This window comes from Oncorhynchus keta, chromosome 1, assembly GCF_023373465.1.
Source record: "Oncorhynchus keta strain PuntledgeMale-10-30-2019 chromosome 1, Oket_V2, whole genome shotgun sequence".
In the NCBI taxonomy this organism is placed as follows: domain Eukaryota; kingdom Metazoa; phylum Chordata; class Actinopteri; order Salmoniformes; family Salmonidae; genus Oncorhynchus; species Oncorhynchus keta.
Genome location: NC_068421.1, coordinates 15,138,272 through 15,160,961, shown reverse-complemented (window position 1 = coordinate 15,160,961; position 22,690 = coordinate 15,138,272). Strand labels below are relative to the sequence as shown.

General features: G+C 46.5%; 1 protein-coding gene across 1 annotated transcript in view; it reads left to right on the top strand.

Annotated features, from left to right (window-relative positions):
• The window catches only part of LOC118381439 (roundabout homolog 1-like), a 611,139-nt gene that overhangs the window by 53,978 nt on the left and 534,471 nt on the right, over positions 1 to 22,690 (top strand). Inside the window, exon 2 of the mRNA XM_052508183.1 lies at positions 1,250 to 1,377. Within this exon, the coding sequence (XP_052364143.1) occupies positions 1,284 to 1,377 (94 nt within the window). The 5' untranslated portion in view covers positions 1,250 to 1,283. The remainder of the gene's footprint in view (positions 1 to 1,249; positions 1,378 to 22,690) is intronic.

Below are 22,690 nucleotides of genomic sequence, written 5' to 3'. Positions count from 1 at the left end.
GAGAGACAGAGAGAGACAGAGCCACAGAGAGACAGAGACAGAGAGACAGAGACAGAGCCACAGAGAGACAGAGACAGAGCCACAGAGAGACAGAGACAGAGAGACAGGGAGACAGAGAGACAGAGACAGAGAGAGATAATGACAGAGAGGAAGAGGGAGAGGGTGAAGGTATACATGCAGTAATGAGCATAGTAGAACCATTCAGTGCAGGTAGTGGACGTGAAAGAGAGGGGGATGATTGGGATGAAGGAGGAATACAGCGAAGGAAAGTGTTTAAGCGAGAACTCATTGGTCAACAGATGAGAGCCGCTCTGAGCTTTAAAACTGGCTTGGCTAACTGATCACAATCTTTAGCTTTTCAGATGGTGATGTTCGCCTACCTCTGCTGTGGAGAGAGAGCGGTTTGAAAGATTAATGTTGTAGACTTGTAGCAATCATTACAATCAATTGGCTCTGCATTCATATTCCTGCTCACACTGGGCACAAACTGAATCCGTATGAGAGGACTTGAGTCTTGGCATTCTGGATGCAGATCCTGCAGGAAAGCATTTTGGGCTGGCAGGACAGTGAAGGGGAGGACAGTGGCCGTACAACTGTGAAGGTATGGAGGGAGGGAAAGGGGGAGGGAAAGGGGGAGGGAGGGAAAGCAAGGCAGAGCATTATGAACAATGGTGAAGGTAATCAAACAAGGGGAAACAGGTTGTTCCACAGGATGGTTATCGGGAAAGTCCTCTGATTCATTTCCATGCTTCAGATGGGAGATTCCATCATGCTCAGGTTATGAGACTAGGAACTGGTAGAGGCTGGGAGGGGCTGGGAGGGGCTGGGAGGGGCTTAACAGGACTGGGAGGGGCTGGACTTGGATGGGCTGGGCTGTGAGGGGCCAGGAGAAAGCAATCTGGCTGTTCTTTCAACACTCAAGCTGTCACTGTCCTCTCTGCATGTTGCTCATGAAGTGTAAGGATGTTGTGGTCATCAAATTAGACCATTTAGAGCATTTCATTTAGATTATGTTTGTGGTCAACTAATGCTTGAACCACTTACTGACAATCATGCAACTCCTAGGATCTTATATGGAGAGCTACCTGACTCTTATTTTTCGGTTCTCTCTGGCACTGACTTCTTCCTCACAGATTGGACTCACAACAGTCTGATAACAGTCTATAATGTCTTTACTTCTCCGTAATCCAGATATAAAGTTGTACACTGCAATATTCTGATCTGTCTGTCTCTTTTCTGTCTTCTACAGTTTGGCCACTAGTGATGCCAGGACAGTGAGCGCCATGCGTGTCACATGGTCAGGTGCCACGCCCTTTGTCATTGTTGCCCTGCTCAGGCTTGCCCAATCACAGCTGCTGGAGGGATCTCTGGTTCCAGGTAAGAATGCATCTTTGTAACATCACTGTGTGGTCATGTGTTTTTCACCAAAGAAACTGCTGTTGTCTGCATGTTCATCATGTCTGTCTCTTTCTCTGTCTTGTCTGTGTGTCTGTCTGTCTGATTATTTGACACAATGACACGTTTCCACAAACTTATGTATGGATCTGAACACACATTTGGATGCAAATTATGATGAAATTGGTTGAGAAATGGTGATGATCAAAAATGATCAACCAAAATATAAACGATGATCAAAAATATAAACGCAACATGAAACAATTTCAAAGATTTTACTTACAGTTCATATAAGGACATTAGTCAATTGAAATAAATTAATTGGGCCCTAATCTCTGGGTTTCACATGACTGGGAATACATATATGCATCTGTTGGTCACAGATACCTTAAAAAAATGGGCGTGGGGGATCAGAAAACCAATCAGTATCTGGTGTGACCACCATTTGACTAATGCAGCGAAACATCTCCTTCACATAGAGTTGTTGTTCAGGCTGTTGATTGTGACCTGTCGAATGTTGTCCCACTCCTCTTCAATGGCTGTTCGAAGTTGCTGGATATTGGCGGGAACTGGAACACACTGATGTACACGACAATCCAGAGCATCCCAAACATGCTCAATGGGTGACATGTCAATCAAACAATCAAATGTATTTATAAAGCTCTTCTTACATCAGCTGATGTCACAAGTGCTGTACAGAAACCCAGCCAGAAACCCCAAACAACAAGCAATGCAGGTGTAGAAGCACAGTGGCTAAGAAAAACTCCCTAGATGGCCAGAACCTAGGAAGAAACCCTGAGAGGAACCAAGCTATGAGGGGTGGCCAGTCCTCTTCTGGCTGTGCTAAGTGGAGATGATATGAAATGTTCACAGATGATCAAATAATAATAATCACAGTAGTTGTCGAGGGTGCAGCAAGTCAGCACCTCAGGAGTAAATGTCAGTTGGCTTTTCATAGCCGATCATTCAGAGTATCTCTACCGCTCCTGCTGTCTCTAGAGAGTTGAAAACAGCAGGTCTGGGACAGGTATCACGTCCGGTGAACAGGTCAGGGTTCCATAGCCGCAGGCAGAACAGTTGAAACTGGAGCAGCAGTACAGCCAGGTGGACTGGGGACAACAAGGAGTCATCAGGCCAGGTAATCCTGAGGCATGGGGCTCAGGTCCTCCGAGAGAGAGAGAAAGAGAGAAAGAAAGAGAAAAAATAAAGAAAAAGGGAGAAAGAATTAGAGAGCAAACTTAAATTCACATAGGACACCGGATAAGACAAGAGAAGTACTCCAGATATAACAGACTGACCCTAGCCCCCCGACACATAAAAAGAAAACACTGTGGCCCCGTTCGATGATACCCCCGGACAGGGCCAAACATGCAGGATATAACCCCACCCACTTTGCCAAAGCACAGCCCCCCTAGCACTAGAGGGATATCTTCAACCACCAACTTACCATCCTGAGACAAGGCCGAGTATAGCCCACAAAGATCTCTGCCATGGCACAACCCAAGGGGGGCAACCCGGGCAGGAAGATCACATCAGTGACTCAACCCACTCAAGTGACGCACCCCTCCTAGGGACGGCATGGAAGAGCACCAGTAAGCCAGTGACTCAGCCACTGTAATAGGGTTACAGGCAGAGAATCCCAGTGGAAAGAGGGGAACCGGTCAGGCAGAGACAGCAAGGGCGGTTCGTTGCCTTTCCGTTCACCTTCACACTCCTGGGCCAGACTATACTCAGTCATATGACCCACTGAAAAGATGAGTCTTCAGTAAAGACTTAAAGGTTGAGACCGAGTTTACGTCTCTCACACGGGTAGGCAGACCATTCCATAAAAATGGAGCTCTATAGGAGAAAGCCCTGCCTCCAGCTGTTTGCTTAGAAATTCTAGGAACAATTAGGAGGCCTGCATCTTGTGACCGTAGCGTACGTGTAGGTATGTATGGCAGGACCAAATAGATAGGTAGGAGCAAACCCATGTAATGATTTGTAGGTCAGCAGTAAAACCTTGAAATCATCCCTTGCCTTGACAGGAAGCCAGTGTAGAGAGGCTAGCACTGGAATAATATGATCAAAGTTTTTGGTTCTCGTCAAGATTCTAGCAGCCGTATTCAGCACTAACTGGAGTTTATTTAGTGCTTTTCCGGGTAGCTGGAAAGTAGAGCACTGAAGTAATCTAACCTAGAAGTGACAAAAACATGGATTCATTTTTCTGCATCATTTTTGGACAGAAAGTTTCTGATATTTGCAATGTTACGTAGATGGGAAATAATCTGCCCTTGAAACAGTCTTGATATGTTCGTCAAAAGAGAGATCGGGGTCCAGAGCAACGCTGAGGTCCTTTGCCGCCATCCATTTCCTTATGTCTGAAACACAGGCTTCCAGGGAAGGCAATTTCGGGGCTTCACCATGTTTCATTGAAATGTACAGCTGTGTGTCATCCGCATAGCATTGAAAGTTAACATTATGTTTCCGAATGACATTTGTGGTGAATATGCAGTCCATGCAAGAACTGGGACATTTTCAACTTCCAGGAATTGTGTACAGATCCTTGTAACGTGAGGTCATGCATTTTCATGCTGAAACATGAGGTGATGACGGCGGACGAATGGCACGCCTTAGGATCACGTCATGGTATCTATGTGGATTCAACTTACCATCCTTGGTAAAATGCAATTGTGGTTGCTGTCCATAGCTTATGCCTGCCCATTCCATTACCCCACCGCCACCATGGGGCACTCTGTTCACAACATTGACATCAGCAAACTGCTTGCCCACATGACGCCGTACACATGGTCTGCGGTTGTGAGACCAGTTGAACGTACTACCAAATTATCTAAAACAATGTTGGAGGCGGTGGCTTATGGTAGAGAAATTAACATTCAATTATCTCTCAACAGCTTTGGTGGACATTCCTGCACTCAGTATTTCAATTGCACATGCCCTCAAAACGTAAGACATCTCTAGCATTGTGTTGTGTGACAAAACTGCACCTTTTAGAGTGGCCTTATTGTCCCTAGCACAAGGTGCACTTGTGTGATGATCATGCTGTTTAATCCGCTTCTTGATATGCCACACCTGTCAAGTGGATGGATTAACCAATTTGTCCAAGAAATTTGAGAGAAATAAACTTTTTGTGCATATGGAAAATGTCTGGAATCTTTTATTTCAGCTCATGAAACATGGGACCAAAAGCTGGTCACTGGCATATGGCTTCTTCTTTGTAAATACAGAATGCTGCCAAGGAAACAACAAGTCTCAACTATGACGTCAAGTCTCTCAGGTCTATAATGGGAACCTGTTTATTCTTCTAGAATTAACCATGTCAAGTTGATGCATTCAAGCCTTCCAGACGTCTTTGATTCCCTAGCTTTGAGTCAAAGGAGATAAAGGTGTGTGGGATTTGAGAAAGATGAGAAAAATGAATCGTATAAGTTCCCTTGATGAAACATCTCTCAGAGACAATTTACCTGTCGCAGAGCTGACATTTTGACAATGTATGGGAGGAAAAAAGAAACAGGAAACTGAGGAGACAAACAAAGCACTTAGTGAGAAGTAAAGTTCTCTATCTATCAATTGAGTCATGGTATGGTAGGAGGTGGTATCGAGAGGAGAGAATGAGAGAGAGATTCACAATCACTCTTCACCTCTACCATCTTGATTTCCCCTTTCTCCTTCCCTAATTCTCATCAGACAGGAGAGACAGCACCATGAATTACCACTTTAGCAAAACGTTTTCACGCTCACTACTCTCCCTCCTCCCTCCCTTTATTGCCTCTCACTTCTCACTTACTTCCTTTCCTCGTCTTCTTCCTTCAATTTTCTTTCTCTTTTATTTTTTATTTTTTCCCACATCCCTGTCGAGGAAGCAATTTAATAGTCAGCTAGAGTCTGTGTGCCTCCCTCAGCCATGGTTAAATGTGACTATGGCTGGGCTGTGTGCGGCGTGGAGGCTGCAGTCATTTCAATCACAGTCTGCACTATAGTAGTGCTGCTCTGAACAGGCCTCTCTGATTGGCAGTGCCAGTGTAGGACTTGTAATGAATAAGGTATCACAGAGTCCCCAATTCCCAGTCCAATGCACTGAGCGTCATGTGATTTGATGGCCTGTGACTACATTGTTAAAGACCCCAGTGACATTAGTGATGCCAATGAATGTTAAAGCTCAAACTGTACACTATACAGATGGAGGATCTTCATTTCACCTGTATTGTCGCAAACAAAATAATCCTGCAGCAACAGGATTAGAATGTTTAGTCCAGAATGATGCTTGGTGGTTAGGCTATTAGCTGAAAAGTGGAATACTATTCATTTAACAGCATTATAGTGCAGGTTTTTCGGTTAATTTATGTAAATCGTGAAGCTCATCTGCGGAAAATTCTCAGCAGCAAAAGAGTGATCAAATGAAGATCCTCTCTCTCTCCCTCTCTTTGTGTAGGAGTGAAATGTCAAGGAAGCACTTATCTTCCATTTCTCTAAATACTTCCTGACTGACAGCTCTTTTAATTTCCTCTCCTCCACGCAAAGTTCTCTACAGACATTTTCATCTTTCAGAATCTTCTCAACCCCTCTTAAGCTTGGAAATAATGACCTGTCTCCCTTCTATTTGTTTCCTCAGTTTGAAAAAGATTAGAGACAGCATCAGGACAAATCTCAGGGACCTCACATGCAGACACACATGCACTCAAAAACTCACTAACGCACGTACACACACACGTTGCTTCAAAACAACCTCACCTGATCAATGATCTTCATTTCAACACGCACACACACACATTCACACATACGTACGCACACACACACACACACACACTTTCTTCACACACACACACACACACACACACACACACACACACACACACACACATACATTCACACACACACACACACACACACCCACTACCCTGGCACTACAATCATGACTCAATCCTTTCCAGCTTTCTTCTACAGTTACTATGTGTATATTAACTACAGTAACAGTATGAAATCATTCCATGGCTCCTCTATTTAATATTTCCCTGACATTCATATGCAGTGGTTTATTGGCAACACAGGTTTTCAATTGCAGGCATTTGGGCTGATTCATTTGGCTCTGCAATGCACTAGCCCTTGCTCAGAGCTGACAGCGTTATTGGATGGGAATGGAGGTTATAGATAGGCTAACCTATGGCACCTACAGTTCTATCCATTTCACATACAGAGATGATCCTGGCTTCTATTGCTTTTCTGCTAGACGTTATGGTAGTTTTGGTGGTAATCCACCTCTTCAGTCTTTCCAATGACTCTTGTGAGACTTCTGGTGCACGGGAGAAACAGGGAAGAAAGGCGTCCTTCATTACTGCTGAAGTGTAGTACATTCAATCTTGAATGTGTCTAAGGATTTTTTGTCATCGATTTCCCCCTGTCTGAGTGGGATTTGCGACTGGTGTTATCTCCCCCTGTTTAAACACTCCTTGTGCATATTGAACTATTCCGTCTTTTATTTGAAGATGACAAAGCGAATGACTGAGTGTGGTAAATCACCTGGTGAATTGTTTCTCTTGAGTGGAGGAGGGTGAGCGTTTAATCTACCATTACATCCTCATCATAGGACGTGCTCCAGCAGTAACGGCCTCATCCTCCCAGACTCAGATAGTAGTAATGGCCTCATCCTCCCAGACTCAGATAGTAGTAACGGCCTCATCCTCCCAGACTCAGATAGTAGTAACGGCCTCATCTTCCCAGACTCAGATAGTAGTAACGGCCTCATCCTCCCAGACTCAGATAGCAGTAACGGCCTCATCTTCCCAGACTCAGATAGCAGTAACGGCCTCATCCTCCCAGACTCAGATAGTAGTAACAGCCTCATCTTCCCAGACTCAGATAGTAGTAACAGCCTCATCCTCCCAGACTCAGATAGTAGTAACAGCCTCATCCTCCCAGACTCAGATAGCAGTAACGGCCTCATCCTCCCAGACTCAGATAGTAGTAACGGCCTCATCCTCCCAGACTCAGATAGTAGTAACGGCCATCCTCCCAGACTCAGATTCCCATCTTCCCAGACTCAGATAGCAGTAACGGCCTCATCTTCCCAGACTCAGATAGTAGTAACGGCCTCATCCTCCCAGACTCAGATAGCAGTAACGGCCTCATCTTCCCAGACTCAGATAGCAGTAACGGCCTCATCCTCCCAGACTCAGATAGCAGTAACGGCCTCATCCTCCCAGACTCAGATAGCAGTAACGGCCTCATCTTCCCAGACTCAGTTAGCAGTAACGGCCTCATCCTCCCAGACTCAGATAGTAGTAACAGCCTCATCCTCCCAGACTCAGATAGCAGTAACGGCCTCATCCTCCCAGACTCAGATAGCAGTAACGGCCTCATCCTCCCAGACTCAGATAGCAGTAACGGCCTCATCCTCCCAGACTCAGATAGCAGTAACGGCCTCATCCTCCCAGACTCAGATAGTAGTAACGGCCTCATCCTCCCAGACTCAGATAGTAGTAACGGCCTCATCTTCCCAGACTCAGATAGCAGTAACGGCCTCATCTTCCCAGACTCAGATAGTAGTAACGGCCTCATCCTCCCAGACTCAGATAGCAGTAACGGCCTCATCTTCCCAGACTCAGATAGCAGTAACGGCCTCATCCTCCCAGACTCAGATAGCAGTAACGGCCTCATCCTCCCAGACTCAGATAGCAGTAACGGCCTCATCTTCCCAGACTCAGTTAGCAGTAACGGCCTCATCCTCCCAGACTCAGATAGTAGTAACAGCCTCATCCTCCCAGACTCAGATAGCAGTAACGGCCTCATCCTCCCAGACTCAGATAGTAGTAACGGCCTCATCCTCCCAGACTCAGATAGTAGTAACGGCCTCATCTTCCCAGACTCAGATAGTAGTAACGGCCTCATCCTCCCAGACTCAGATAGCAGTAACGGCCTCATCTTCCCAGACTCAGATAGCAGTAACGGCCTCATCCTCCCAGACTCAGATAGCAGTAACGGCCTCATCCTCCCAGACTCAGATAGCAGTAACGGCCTCATCTTCCCAGACTCAGATAGCAGTAACGGCCTCATCCTCCCAGACTCAGATAGCAGTAACATCCTCATCTTCCCAGACTCAGATAGCAGTAACATCCTCATCTTCCCAGACTCAGATAGCAGTAACATCCTCATCCTCCCAGACTCAGATAGCAGTAACATCCTCATCCTCCCAGACTCAGGCAGCAGCATCAGGTCTCTCATGTTCTCTTCCTGTTTGCTTATCAGATGATGTAACCAAATATGGACAGGCTGTTTCCTACTCATCACTTAGACCTGCCTGGTGACAGCTGGGTTTGGTAAGTCATATGTCCCAGCTGGGTTGGGTAGTGTCATATGTCCCACTGTTCCCTGGTCCCTCTGACAGCTGGGTTGGGTTGTGTCATATGTCCCACTGGTCTCTGGTCCCTCTGACAGCTGGGTTGGGTTGTGTCATATGTCCCACTGGTCTCTGGTCCCTCTGACAGCTGGGTTGGGTAGTGTCATATGTCCCACTGGTCTCTGGTCCCTCTGACAGCTGGGTTGGGTAGTGTCATATGTCCCACTGGTCTCTGGTCCCTCTGACAGCTGGGTTGGGTTGTGTCATATGTCCCACTGGTCTCTGGTCCCTCTGACAGCTGGGTTGGGTAGTGTCATATGTCCCACTGGTCTCTGGTCCCTCTGACAGCTGGGTTGGGTAGTGTCATATGTCCCACTGGTCTCTGGTCCCTCTGACAGCTGGGTTGGGTAGTGTCATATGTCCCACTGGTCTCTGGTCCCTCTGACAGCTGGGTTGGGTAGTGTCATATGTCCCACTGGTCTCTGGTCCCTCTGACAGCTGGGTTGGGTAGTGTCATATGTCCCACTGGTCTCTGGTCCCTCTGACAGCTGGGTTGGGTTGTGTCATATGTCCCACTGGTCTCTGGTCCCTCTGACAGCTGGGTTGGGTTGTGTCATATGTCCCACTGGTCTCTGGTCCCTCTGACAGCTGGGTTGGGTAGTGTCATATGTCCCAGCTGGTTTTGGTTGTCATATGTCCCAGCTGGGTTGGGTAGTGTCATATGTCCCACTGGTTCCTGGTCCCTCTGACAGCTGGGTTGGGTAGTGTCATATGTCCCAGCTGGTTTTGGTTGTCACATGTCCCAGCTGGGTTGGGTAGTGTCATATGTTCTCCGTGCTCAGCATTCAGTGGGTGTGCTTCCACTCCAGGGTGATTTAATATGTAGTTAATACAGATCTATAGGAATACTGAATTACACAGCAGCCACACTGACCTTTTTGAATTACAGAGGTAATTGTGCGCGACGGCAGGGGAAGTTTAGAACAGGTAGTGCCAAGATGGAGTCTACCCTGAGGAGAATGGATCTCCTGCTTCCTCCTATCCTGCTGATGTCCTCTGCATTAGTGTTCTGCACTATAAGCACCCAGCACTGAACAAAATCTTTATCTTTACCCTTCTCTAACGACACCGCTGCTACGCTCTCACTTTCTTCTCTCGTTCTCTCACTTACTCTCTCGCTCTCCCTCTGTTGTGCGTGCACAAACAAATTAACACACACACACACTCATTTGACATGTCGCTCCAGTCTTAATGGTGCTACCTGTTTGACGTAGCCTGACCATATACATCCTGAACAGACCACTCTCTTTACTTTCTGATGCAACCCAGTCAGCTTTGGGCCATGCTGATAGCTGAAGGTTGTTGTGCTGATGTCTAATTTAAAACTAAGGACAGAGAAATGGACCAGTCTGGTCTGACTGTGCTCCATGGCGCCACATTCATCTATCAGGGCTGTTACTCTACTGATGTACGGTCCTCTCCCAGAGATGGTAGATCTGACTGCAACATCTCCGCTTGGCACACAGCGGAACAAAGCTTTATACCAACGAGAAAGGAGAAATAACATGACATGAAACAGACTCTTTTCTTCCCCTCACCAACTTTCAAGAACAGCGATTGCTGATTGCTCTCTGCAGCACTTTGCAAATTGCCTGGTAATTGTGTTTGGAGGAAAATTGTTCATTTCACCACTGCATTTTCATATTTCTCCCCCAGGGAGACGGCAGCATTATTGGAAAGACGGATTGAAGAAAAGCCTTTTCTTGTAATTAACATTTCTTCAAAATAAAAGGATTTCGAGTAAAATTGCTGAAGCGAATGTCAAGGACCATTCTGTATGCATAAAACATATGAAAAAAAACATACACTACCATTCAAAAGTTGGGGTCACCTAGAAATGTTCTTGTTTTTGTCCATTAAAATAACATCAAATTGATCAGAAATACAGTGTAGACATTGTTAATGTTGTAAATGACCATAATAGCTGGAAATCTCAGATTTTCTATGGAATATCTACATAGGCGTACAGAGGCCCGTTATCAGCAACCATAACTCCTGTTTTCCAATGGCACGTTGTGATAGCTAATCCAAGTTTATCATTTTAAAAGGCTAATTGATCATTAGAAAACCCTTTTGCAATTATGCTAGCACAGCTGAAAACTGTCGTTCTGATTAAAGAACCAATAAAACTGGCCTTCTTTAGACTAGTTGAGTATCTGGAGCATCAGCATTTGTGCGTTTGATTACAGGCTCAAAATGGCCAGAAACAAAGCACTTTCCTCTGAAACTCATCAGTCTATTATTGTTCTGAGAAATGAAGATCTTGTACAATGCTGTGTACTACTCCCTTCACAGAACAGCCCAAACTGGCCCTAACCAGAATAGAAAGAGAAATAGAAATGGACAAAAACTGAGCTTTTCTTTAAAAAAAATCTAAATGACCCCAAACTTTTCAACGGTAGTGTATGTCTTAAAACAGAATGCTCCGGGTCTGCTTTAATACGATAAGACCTTTGCCTCAGAGGCTGTAATAAACCACAACAGACCAGACTGATTTCGTCATGGTTGTAGCTTTCCCTGGGGTCCGTTCATGAGCATTCCATTTATTTTCTTTTCCCTGTGTCACGTGTGATCCCTCTCCGGCCTCTAGGTCACCAGGCTGCTCGTTATGGCGCACACCTGTCACCTGTGCTTCCTCAGACTCACCTGGGCTCCATCACTTCCCTGATTACCTTCCCTATATATGTCATTCCCTTTGGTTCCATCCCCAGGCGTTACTGTTTCTGTTCCTGTGTCATGTCTGTGTATTGTTCGTGTTTGTTATGTTGTATTATGTTGTGTTTATTTATTAAAACACTCACTCTCTGAAGTTGCTTCCCGACTCTCAGCTCACATCGGCACACCTTGTTTTTTGAGCGATGTCTGTTGTTTGTTTTGTTTGGTGTAATCTTTGTGGACATTGCTGAGATGAGCTAAAGCCTGTCACTGGGAGATGCTTGTGCTGTGTGTTTCAATGAGGCAAAATGGGGTGCTGTTTATAAGGATGTTTATATTGGATCCAAAGCGATTGCAGGAGGAAAGTGAGAGACATCCCAGTGAGTGTCTGAACCCCTGGAATGAAGCGTACCTTTGTAGCACTGTAATTGAAAGTCAGATTGTATCGTGATTTGACTTGTAAATGAGCAATGTGGCCAACTAACAGTTCATCTTCCTTTTGTTTGACAGAAGTGAGTACTACTGTGCTGTGTGTTCTCTGAGGCAGACCACATGTGAATCTGCTACATGGGACATGTCTGGACCCTGGGACAATCAGTGGGCCTGACCACAGGGAGCTCATTAGTATTGGCACTGTTAATTGGCTGCTGCTGTCAGCTATTAGCATAGAGTTCTAATACAGGCTGCACAGGCAAAAATAATTTGTTTCACATGCAGGGTAAAAAAATCAATAACTCATTAGTATTGTGGACAGCAGTTGTATGTGTTTTACACTGGTTGAAATAGTTTTCATTTTTTCTTTCCATTTCCCCTTAATGTTTTAATTTCTCTGCTAAAGAAAGGCCTGGATGATTTGTGTGTCCACTGTTAATCTCTCTGCCATCTTTGGTTTTACTAAAAGGATACTTTGTCCACAGATAACCTTATTGTTTCAAGCGGCTAACCATATTTCCTTGTTCCGGGACACCTATCTCCTCTCCTCTTTCTGCCTCTCCTCTCTCTCATCCCAGCAGACATTTCATTACAGAGCAGGACCAGGATACTGTTTCTTCTGAATGCCCCATCCACCCTCAGGAGGTTATTTATTAAGCGTATCCACAACTGGACATTACCCTCAGCCTGATTTCACAGCACTGGACATGTTGTCCTCAGCAGAGCATGACCGGGAAAGGAATTAGAAGGAGGGGAAACATATTTCAAATAACAAAATAACAAAAATAACAAAATTCTGAGGAGCCAGAGTAGTAATATAATAATAATAATAATAATATATGCCATTTAGCGGACGCTTTTATCCAAAGCGACTTACAGTCATGTGTGCATACATTCTACGTATGGGTGGTCCCGGGAATCGAACCCACTACCCTGGCGTTACAAGCGCCATGCTCTACCAACTGAGCTACAGAAGGACCACTGTAGTAAATGCAATTAGATGACTGGAAGACGTTTGATGTAGTCAGATCAACAGAACATGTGTTCACAGTGGTATGTACTGTACAACTCATACCTGGGAGATTAAGACAGGTCAACAGAACATGTGTTCACAGTGGTATGTACTGTACAACTCATACCTGGGAGATTAAGACAGGTCAACAGAACATGTGTTCACAGTGGTATGTACTGTACAACTCATACCTGGGAGATTAAGACAGGTCAACAGAACATGTGTTCACAGTGGTATGTACTGTACAACTCATACCTGGGAGATTAAGACAGGTCAACAGAACATGTGTTCACAGTGGTATGTACTGTACAACTCATAACTGGGAGATTAAGACAGATCAACAGAACATGTGTTCACAGTGGTATGTACTGTACAACTCATAACTGGGAGATTAAGACAGGTCAACAGAAACAGCTGAACTATCCATAATGCCATGGTAGAAACGCTGACGATCCGATAGCCATAACCAGCAACCCACAAACATATTAAACACATCCAGCTACATCGTCACTCCCAGAGACTCGTAAAAGTTTAGAAAAATTCTGCCGTGTTAGCTGTCTTTGTTCTTGTAATGACCTTAACACCTAGAGACACAATAATAAAATATGAGCTCCAAAAGCTGAGGCTGTAAAAGCCTGTTAGTCAAACGTAAACTCCCCTCCAAACTCTCCGTACCTCATTCCTCCTCTCGCTAACTCTGACTGTGTGTTGCTGTGTGTGACACAGTGTGTTCATACTTCGTTCATTGTGTATTGATCTCCACAGAGACATGACACAAAAACCTCTGTAACCCATACCTGGGACACCGACACCCCACCAGAACCTGTCTTCTCAAGATGGTCATCACCCTGGGGTTGGGAGACAGTGTTCACAGTCACATCCCTGTCTCTCAAGACAGTCATACAGAACATGTGGTTCACAGGGGACAGTGTCAACTCATCCTGGGACATCCCTGTCTCTCAAGACGGTCAACTCATACCTGGGAGATTAAGACAGTGTCACCAGAACATCCCTGTTCACAGTGGTAAGACGGTCATACCCTGGGGTTGGGAGACAGTGTCACCTCACATCCCTGTCTCTCAAGACGGTATCCATAATGCCTGGGGTTGGGAGACAGTGTCCCACAAACATATTAAACACATCCCTGTCTCTCAAGACGGTCAAAGTTTAGAAAAATTCTGCCTGAGGTCTTTGGGACTTGTGTCACCTCACATCCCTGTCTCAATCATAAATGGTCAAAAGCTGAGGTTGGGAGACATTTAGTCAAACGTAACATCCCTCTGTCTCTCATTCCTCCTCATAACTCTGACTGGTGTTGGGGGACAGTGTCACCTCACATCCCTGATCTCTCAGAGACGGACACAAAAACCTCTGGGGTTGGGAGACAGTGTCACCCCACATCCCTGTCTCTCAAGACGGTCATACCCTGAGGTTGGGGGACAGTGTCACCTCACATCCCTGTCTCTCAAGACGGTCATACCCTGGGGTTGGGGGACAGTGTCACCTCACATCCCTGTCTCTCAAGACGGTCATACCCTGGGGTTTGGGGACAGTGTCAGCTCACATCCCTGTCTCTCAAGACGGTCATACCCTGGGGTTGGGAGACAGTGTCACCTCACATCCCTGTCTCTCAAGACTGTCATACCCTGGGGTTGGGAGACAGTGTCACCTCACATCCCTGTCTCTCAAGACGGTCATACCCTGAGGTTGGGGGACAGTGTCACCTCACATCCCTGTCTCTCAAGACGGTCATACCCTGGGGTTGGGAGACAGTGTCACCTCACATCCCTGTCTCTCAAGACGGTCATACCCTGAGGTTGGGGGACAGTGTCACCTCACATCCCTGTCTCTCAAGACGGTCATACCCTGGGGTTGGGAGACATTGTCACCTCACATCCCTGTCTCTCAAGACGGTCATACCCTGAGGTTGGGGGACAGTGTCACCTCACATCCCTGTCTCTCAAGACGGTCATACCCTGGGGTTGGGAGACAGTGTCACCTCACATCCCTGTCTCTCAAGACGGTCATACCCTGAGGTTGGGGGACAGTGTCACCTCACATCCCTGTCTCTCAAGACGGTCATACCCTGGGGTTGGGGGACAGTGTCACCTCACATCCCTGTCTCTCAAGACGGTCATACCCTGGGGTTGGGGGACAGTGTCACCTCACATCCCTGTCTCTCAAGACGGTCATACCCTGGGGTTGGGGGACAGTGTCACCTCACATCCCTGTCTCTCAAGACGGTCATACCCTGGGGTTGGGAGACAGTGTCACCTCACATCCCTGTCTCTCAAGACGGTCATACCCTGGGGCTGGGGGACAGTGTCACCTCACATCCCTGTCTCTCAAGACGGTCATACCCTGGGGTTGGGAGACAGTGTCACCTCACATCCCTGTCTCTCAAGACGGTCATACCCTGGGGCTGGGGGACAGTGTCACCTCACAAATTAATTTCTCCTCATAATGTCTCCATTAAACAGCTGTCAGTCTCCCAGTGCTGTGCCTCTGCCTCCCGTGCAGCCCTGTCTATACCCAGGCAGGAAAACTAGTTATTTTTTTTACCTCTGTTGTCTAGCACACCAACCACAGGAGGCTGGTGGCACCTTAATTGGGGAGAATGGGCTCGTGGTAATGATTGGAGCAGAGTCAGTGGAATGGTATCAAATACATCAAACATATGGTTTCCATGGTTTCCAGGTGTTTGACACCATTCCATTTGCTCCGTTTCAGCCATTATTATGACCTGTCCTCCTCTCAGCAGCCTCCTTACTGACAGCAACGTACACCTAATGAGACTGAACCTCGGTATGTTTACTGTCAGTAAGATGTGCTGGTAGTTAGGAACATGTCCAGGCTCTGCAAGCTAATGGTTCAAGCAGGTGCACCTACAGCTAAGGACATGTCCTGTATGTGTGTCGGCAAGGAGAGCCGTGTCACTACTGATAGAAGGGGTGCCCAGGTCCACACCTGCTGTGCCACACAACAGGCCTCCTATCTTCACAAGCTGCACAGAGATGTGCTAAATGAGGAACATTGAGGACTGGCAGACAGACTGAATGGTGCTCATGATTGGAAATCTATGTGTGTACGTGCCGGGGAATACAATGAACACCTCTCTGTCTGCCTCTCTAAGAAATCACACCTCAGGTGTTTAGGACACGTTTTTTGATTTTCACTTTGTAAAAAGTAAGTACTTCAAGCAACGCTTTTTGAGGTAGCCTAATCATATTATAGTGTGTGTGTGCGTGTGTGTGTGTGTGTGCCTGTCACAACACACTGCTACTTTGTGTGATAGAAATGCATCTTGCTGTAATTGTAGCACCCTGCTTGAGTTTCTGTTAAGGGATAGAAGTGAGAGAAGTTCCAATCTCATCCCGGGCATTTCATCAACAGCTGCCAGGATATTACTGAATGAATCATCATTTTGGAATACCTGACATTCAGTTTAGCAATGGATGGAGGACGTGATTTGTTTATTGCTGAAACTTCTCTAATCAAGACAAATCTCAACAGAGGTCTGTATCAATCATTTCTTCATTGGTTGGAGGTTCAAGTCTTGGTGCTATTCCCATATCGCCCAGTACCCTGGTGTAGAACCCAGCCTGCAGTACCCTGGTGTAGAACCCAGTCTGCAGTACCCCGGTATAGAACCCAGTCTGCAGTACCCTGGTGTAGAACCCAGCCTGCATTACCCTGGTGTAGAACACAGTCTGCAGTACCCTGGTGTAGAACCCAGTCTGCAGTACCCTGGTGTAGAACCCAGTCTGCAATACCCTGGTGTAGAACCCAGTCTGCAGTACCCTGGTGTAGAACCCAGCCTACAGTACCCTGGTGTAACAGTTCATTATATAGTCAGATTGTTAAAGTGATTTGTGATGCCAAATATCTTTGGTGCTGTGTGTGGCCTAGATGAGCATTTAAACTACTGTATTGTGAGCTCAGATGCACTCTCGTCTTTTTTCACTTCCCCCATTTGAGACTAGATATTGGAGATGATCTCCCTATTCTGCCACTGTCCCATTTTTAAATGAAGGTTATTTCAGTCCTTTCATTTGTCAATCAGGACTGAGGGTGCATCTCCAGTGATGGGCCTGTGTCAGGCGGTAATTGTCAGCGTCCCTTTCTGGCCCAGACACCGCTCAGCACTTTGCATGTGAAAGGAGGCAGAGAGGAGAGGTGAGCACTGAATTGATACCCAAACCTTCTTTTGTTCTCTGACGCATTACCTCCCACTGCCAAGAGACTGGCGAGCAGACACAGGGACAATCAATGAGGAGGGGGGTCAGGGCTCCCCAACACCTTCTTCCTCCCACTGCCAAGAGACTGGGGAGCAGACACAGGGACAATCAATGAGGAGGGAGGGGGTCAGGGCTCCCCAACACCTTCTTCCTCCCACTGCCAAGAGACTGGGGAGCAGACACAGGGACAATCAATGAGGAGGGGGGTCAGGGCTCCCCAACACCTTCTTCCTCCCACTGCCAAGAGACTGGGGAGCAGACACAGGGACAATCAATGAGGAGGGGGTCAGGGCTCCCCAACACCTTCTTCCTCCCACTGCCAAGAGACTGGGGAGCAGACACAGGGACAATCAATGAGGAGGGGGGGTCAGGGCTCCCCAACACCTTCTTCCTCCCACTGCCAAGAGACTGGGGAGCAGACACAGGGACAATCAATGAGGAGGGGGGTCAGGGCTCCCCAACACCTTCTTCCTCATCTGGCAGGTCAAACTCAGCACAGCCAGCCAAGTGGGTCTACTCTGTTCTATTACCAATTATCCCCCAAAATGACCTCTGGAACGTCCTCTCCCATATACAGAGACTGGGGTGTTGGATGCTATTAAACTCTGGACATTTTCATAAAAGTCTATGTTACTGAAACATATTTTCAGTGGGTCTATTTGCATCCATACCTTGCAGCACTAGAAGTGAAATGTAAATCAATGTATGTTCTGTCTGTTCAGATCCACACACACTGTTGCTTCCCTCTCACACTCAGGCACAGAAGAGTCTGCTGGGTGTATCAGCCCTGGGTCAGGGTTTAGTGTGTGTGTGTTTTCACTATGAAATATTGATGTGCATTGTGTGTGTGTGTGTTTAATAATGAGTAGCAGAGGGGGCTGGTGTGTGTATGGAGTGGAGGGGCTGGAGGCTCTGGTTAGACCAGGCGCAAGAGAGATAATATAGCACTGCTATCTCCTGTCTGTCATCTATCTCCATTCCTTGGTATATTTATCATTCACATATCAGTAATATGTTGCTTTTTCATGCATTACTGTGTAATCAAACAAGCACATTTTGTAAATTGCTCCTAAATGGAGTTTAATGTCTAGTATAGTGAAGTGCTTCCTATTTTATCACTGTAATGAATCGTTCCAGATGGTAACACCATTTTAGTCGAGCAGATATTATGGAGTATTTTGTGACGTCCTTATCCTGATCAGATCATTACATATCACAGTGTTTGGCAGGAGAAGATAGTCTGGAGAAATAACATCCTTTATTTCATGTAAAATTATACATTTAACTATTCACAGATGTCAATTTCCTCTGGAAAGTTGCTCCAAGTGTATTAAACATCCTAACTTTGGACTCAAGGTAACATTCTGTGTTCCAGTCACAGCTGTGATTCTCCAGAGAGAGATAGAAGTCTAGTCTTCTACCCGTCCTGTGATTCTCCAGAGAGAGATAGAAGTCTAGTCTTCTACCCGTCCTGTGATTCTCCAGAGAGAGATAGAAGTCTAGTCTTCTACCCGTCCTGTGATTCTCCAGAGAGATAGAAGTCTAGTCTTCTACCCGTCCTGAGATTCTCCAGAGAGATAGAAGTCTAGTCTTCTATCCTGTGATTCTCCAGAGATAGAAGTCTAGTCTTCTACCCATCCTGAGATCTAGTCTAGTCTTCTACCCGTCCTGTGATTCTCCAGAGAGATAGAAGTCTAGTCTTCTAGTCCTGTGATTCTCCAGAGAGTCTTCTACCCGTCCTGTGATTCTCAGAGAGATAGAAGTCTAGTCTTCTACCCATCCTGAGATTCTCAGAGAGATAGAAGTCTAGTCTTCTACCCGTCCTGTGATTCTCCAGAGAGATAGAAGTCTAGTCTTCTACCCGAGATTCTCCAGAGATAGAAGTTTCTCTAGTCTTCTAGAGAGATTCTCCAGAAGATCTAGTCTTCTACCCGTCCTGTGATTCTCCAGAGAGATAGAAGTCTAGTCTTCTACCCATCCTGAGATTCTCCAGAGAGATAGAAGTCTAGTCTTCTACCCGTCCTGTGATTCTCCAGAGAGATAGAAGTCTAGTCTTCTACCCGTCCTGTGATTCTCCAGAGAGATAGAAGTCTAGTCTTCTACCCGTCCTGTGATTCTCCAGAGAGAGATAGAAGTCTAGTCTTCTACCCGTCCTGTGATACTATCCAATGTGTTTTTAGGAAATGAAAAGCTGCTATGTATTTATGAGCTCTTGTTATCTCCCACCAGTGATGTTGTCCCACCTGCTTCCTGATAATCTGTGCAGGCTCTCCTGCTCTGTGTAACCCTCATGCTGCAGGCAGGGTCATACCTAATGAATGAGGATAAGAAGAACCACATCGGGAGATAGGATTACTGTCTAGACTCGAGGACTGTTTCTGCTTCACGGAAATAGGAAGTAGAAAGATGAGAAAAGGAAACAGATTCTCATACGTTGTACATCATACCTGATCTGAATCATGGCAGAGCTTTGGAGAACACACAACTTTTTCCCATCCTAGAACTCACTGTGGGACTGTTTCCTTTAGACCCCATTGTCTTTAGAACGTGTCCCACATCTGTGCAGTGTATCAGTTCACTATGGCCATTCTAACATAGTAAACGGTAAGCAACATCCCTTTAACTGAACTCCAACCTGACACGTATACTGCTCTTAGTATCTCCTCTGAGAAAAACCTGTTTGTTGTGATATAAGGGATGTACTTGAACAAAGTCCCTGTATTGATGTGTGTATCCAGATAATAGACTTGACATACAGCCCCATTTCCCTGGCAGTTAATACAGCCAGCCACAGGCAGCTTTAATTAAGGGAAGAGGTGCTTCCTTTGCTTCAAAACAATCTCACCTGATCAATGATCTTCATTTCGACACGCACACACACACATTCACACGTACGTACGCACACACACACACACACACACACACACACACACACACACACACACACACACACACACACACACACACACACACACACACACACACACACACACACACACACACACACACACACACACACACACACACACACACACACACACACACACACACACACACACACACACACACAAACTAAACAGATTTAATATCATGACCTCTTAGAAACAGCTCATGGTCATAGTAAAGGCTGATATCACTGAGAGATTAGCTGACAAGCTGTGCCAAATGCCACCGAGGAAATTGACAAGACACACAAAAGAAAAAGTTAAATTAATTGGGAACAAAAGCTACTGGCTAGATTTCCACGGTTATCTCTTTCTGTTGTCTAAATTTCCAAGGTTATCTCTTTCTATTGGCTAGATTTCCACGGTTATCTCTTTCTGTTGTCTAAATTTCCAAGGTTATCTCTTTCTATTGGCTAGATTTCCACAGTTATCTCTTTCTATGAACTTCACAGGGTGAAATTTGATTTATCACGGCAGAGCACCGTGGCAGAGCACCAATGACGGGGTGGATGGGGATGGGGGGGGAGTGATGACTGGTGATCAACCACTGGCTGGATGCCCATCACAGACCTCAAGGATGCTTGGTAGGATAGAGGCCCCTGTCATGTGACCACCTGAATGTTGTGAGGAGACCTGTGACAGGGCCTGGGATGGTGGTTAGATAGCACACACTCACTCACACAGACACACACCCACACACACACACTCACTCACACAGACACAGACACAGACACACACACGCACACACACACACACACACACACACACACACACACACACACACACACACACACACACACACACACACACACACACACACACACACACACACACACACAGACACACACACAGACACACACACAGAGACACACACAGAGACACACACAGAGACACACACACACACACACACACACACACACACACACACACACACACACACACACACACACACACACACACACACACACACACACACACACACACACACACACACACACACACACACACACACACACACACACACACACACACACACACACACACACACACACACACACACACACACACACACACACACACACACACACACACGACAGCAGGCACATCTGTTTCTATTGACAGAATGATGATGATGATGGTGGTGGTTGTAGCAGTGTCTCAGCTGTGTGTCAGGTGACATACGGTGTGTCAGGTGTCAGATCATAAAGAAGATACTCCCCCCTCCTCTTCCCTCCTCCTCCTCCACCTCCTCTTCCCTTCTCCTCCACCTCTCCCTTTCTCGTCCCACCACCTCCCCTTCTCATCCCTCCTCCACCTTTTCTTCCCTCCTCCTCTTCCCTCCTTCTTCACCTCCCCTTCTCTTCCCTCCACTTCCCCTTCCCTCCTCCTCCACTTCCTCTTCCCTCCTTCTTCACCTCTCCTTCTCTTCCCTCCTCCTCCAGCTTCTCTTCCCTCCTCCTCCTCATCCCCTTCCCTCATCCTCCACTTCTTCTTCCCTCCTTCTTCACCTCCCTTTCTCTTCCCTCCTCCTCCAGCTTCTCTTCCCTCCTCCTCCACATCCCCTTCCGTCCACCTCCACTTCCTCTTCCCTCCATCTTCACCTCCCTTTCTCTTCCCTCCTCCTCCAGCTTCTCTTCCCTCCTCCTACACCTCCCCTTCCCTCCTCCTCCACCTCCTCTTCCCTCCTTCTTCACATCCCCTTCTCTTCCCACTTCCCTCCTCCACCTCCCCTGCTCTCTCCCTCTCTCTCTTTCCTTCTCCCTCTCTTTCCCTCTGTCTCATACTCAATCTCTCTCTCATATTGTCATGTCGTCTGACAGTGCTAGAGAGGGTGAGCGGAGGGACTTCCATCTTGCCGATGTTCAAACAGAGCAGTGTCTTATTGCTCCTGTCTGTCAGATCATCAGGCTGTGGTTCCCTACACCTGTGTCCCTCGTACCAGTTCTACCGGAAGTTTGACTATTAATAACACCCACCTGTCCTAGGACAGAGGTGTGGGGACTATGGTGTGGTTGAGTCTCTGATGTTAGGCTTGACTACATTAACTACAACTGTCCTAGGACAGAGGTGTGGGGACTGTGGTGTGGTTGAGTCTGATGTTAGGCTTGACTACATTAACTACAACTGTCCTAGGACAGAGGTGTGGGGACTGTGGTGTGGTTGAGTCTGATGTTAGGCTTGACTACATTAACTACAACTGTCCTAGGACAGAGGTGTGGGGACTGTGGTGTGGTTGAGTCTGATGTTAGGCTTGACTACATTAACTACAACTGTCCTAGGACAGAGGTGTGGGGACTGTGGTGTGGTTGAGTCTGATGTTAGGCTTGACTACATTAACTACAACTGTCCTAGGACAGAGGTGTGGGGACTGTGGTGTGGTTGAGTCTGATGTTAGGCTTGACTACATTAACTACAACTGTCCTAGGACAGAGGTGTGGGGACTATGGTGTGGTTGAGTCTGATGTTAGGCTTGACTACATTAACTACACCTGTCCTAGGACAGAGGTGTGGGGACTATGGTGTGGTTGAGTCTCTGATGTTAGGCTTGACTACATTAACTTCACCTGTACTAGGACAGAGGTGTGGGGACTATGGTGTGGTTGAGTCTGATGTTAGGCTT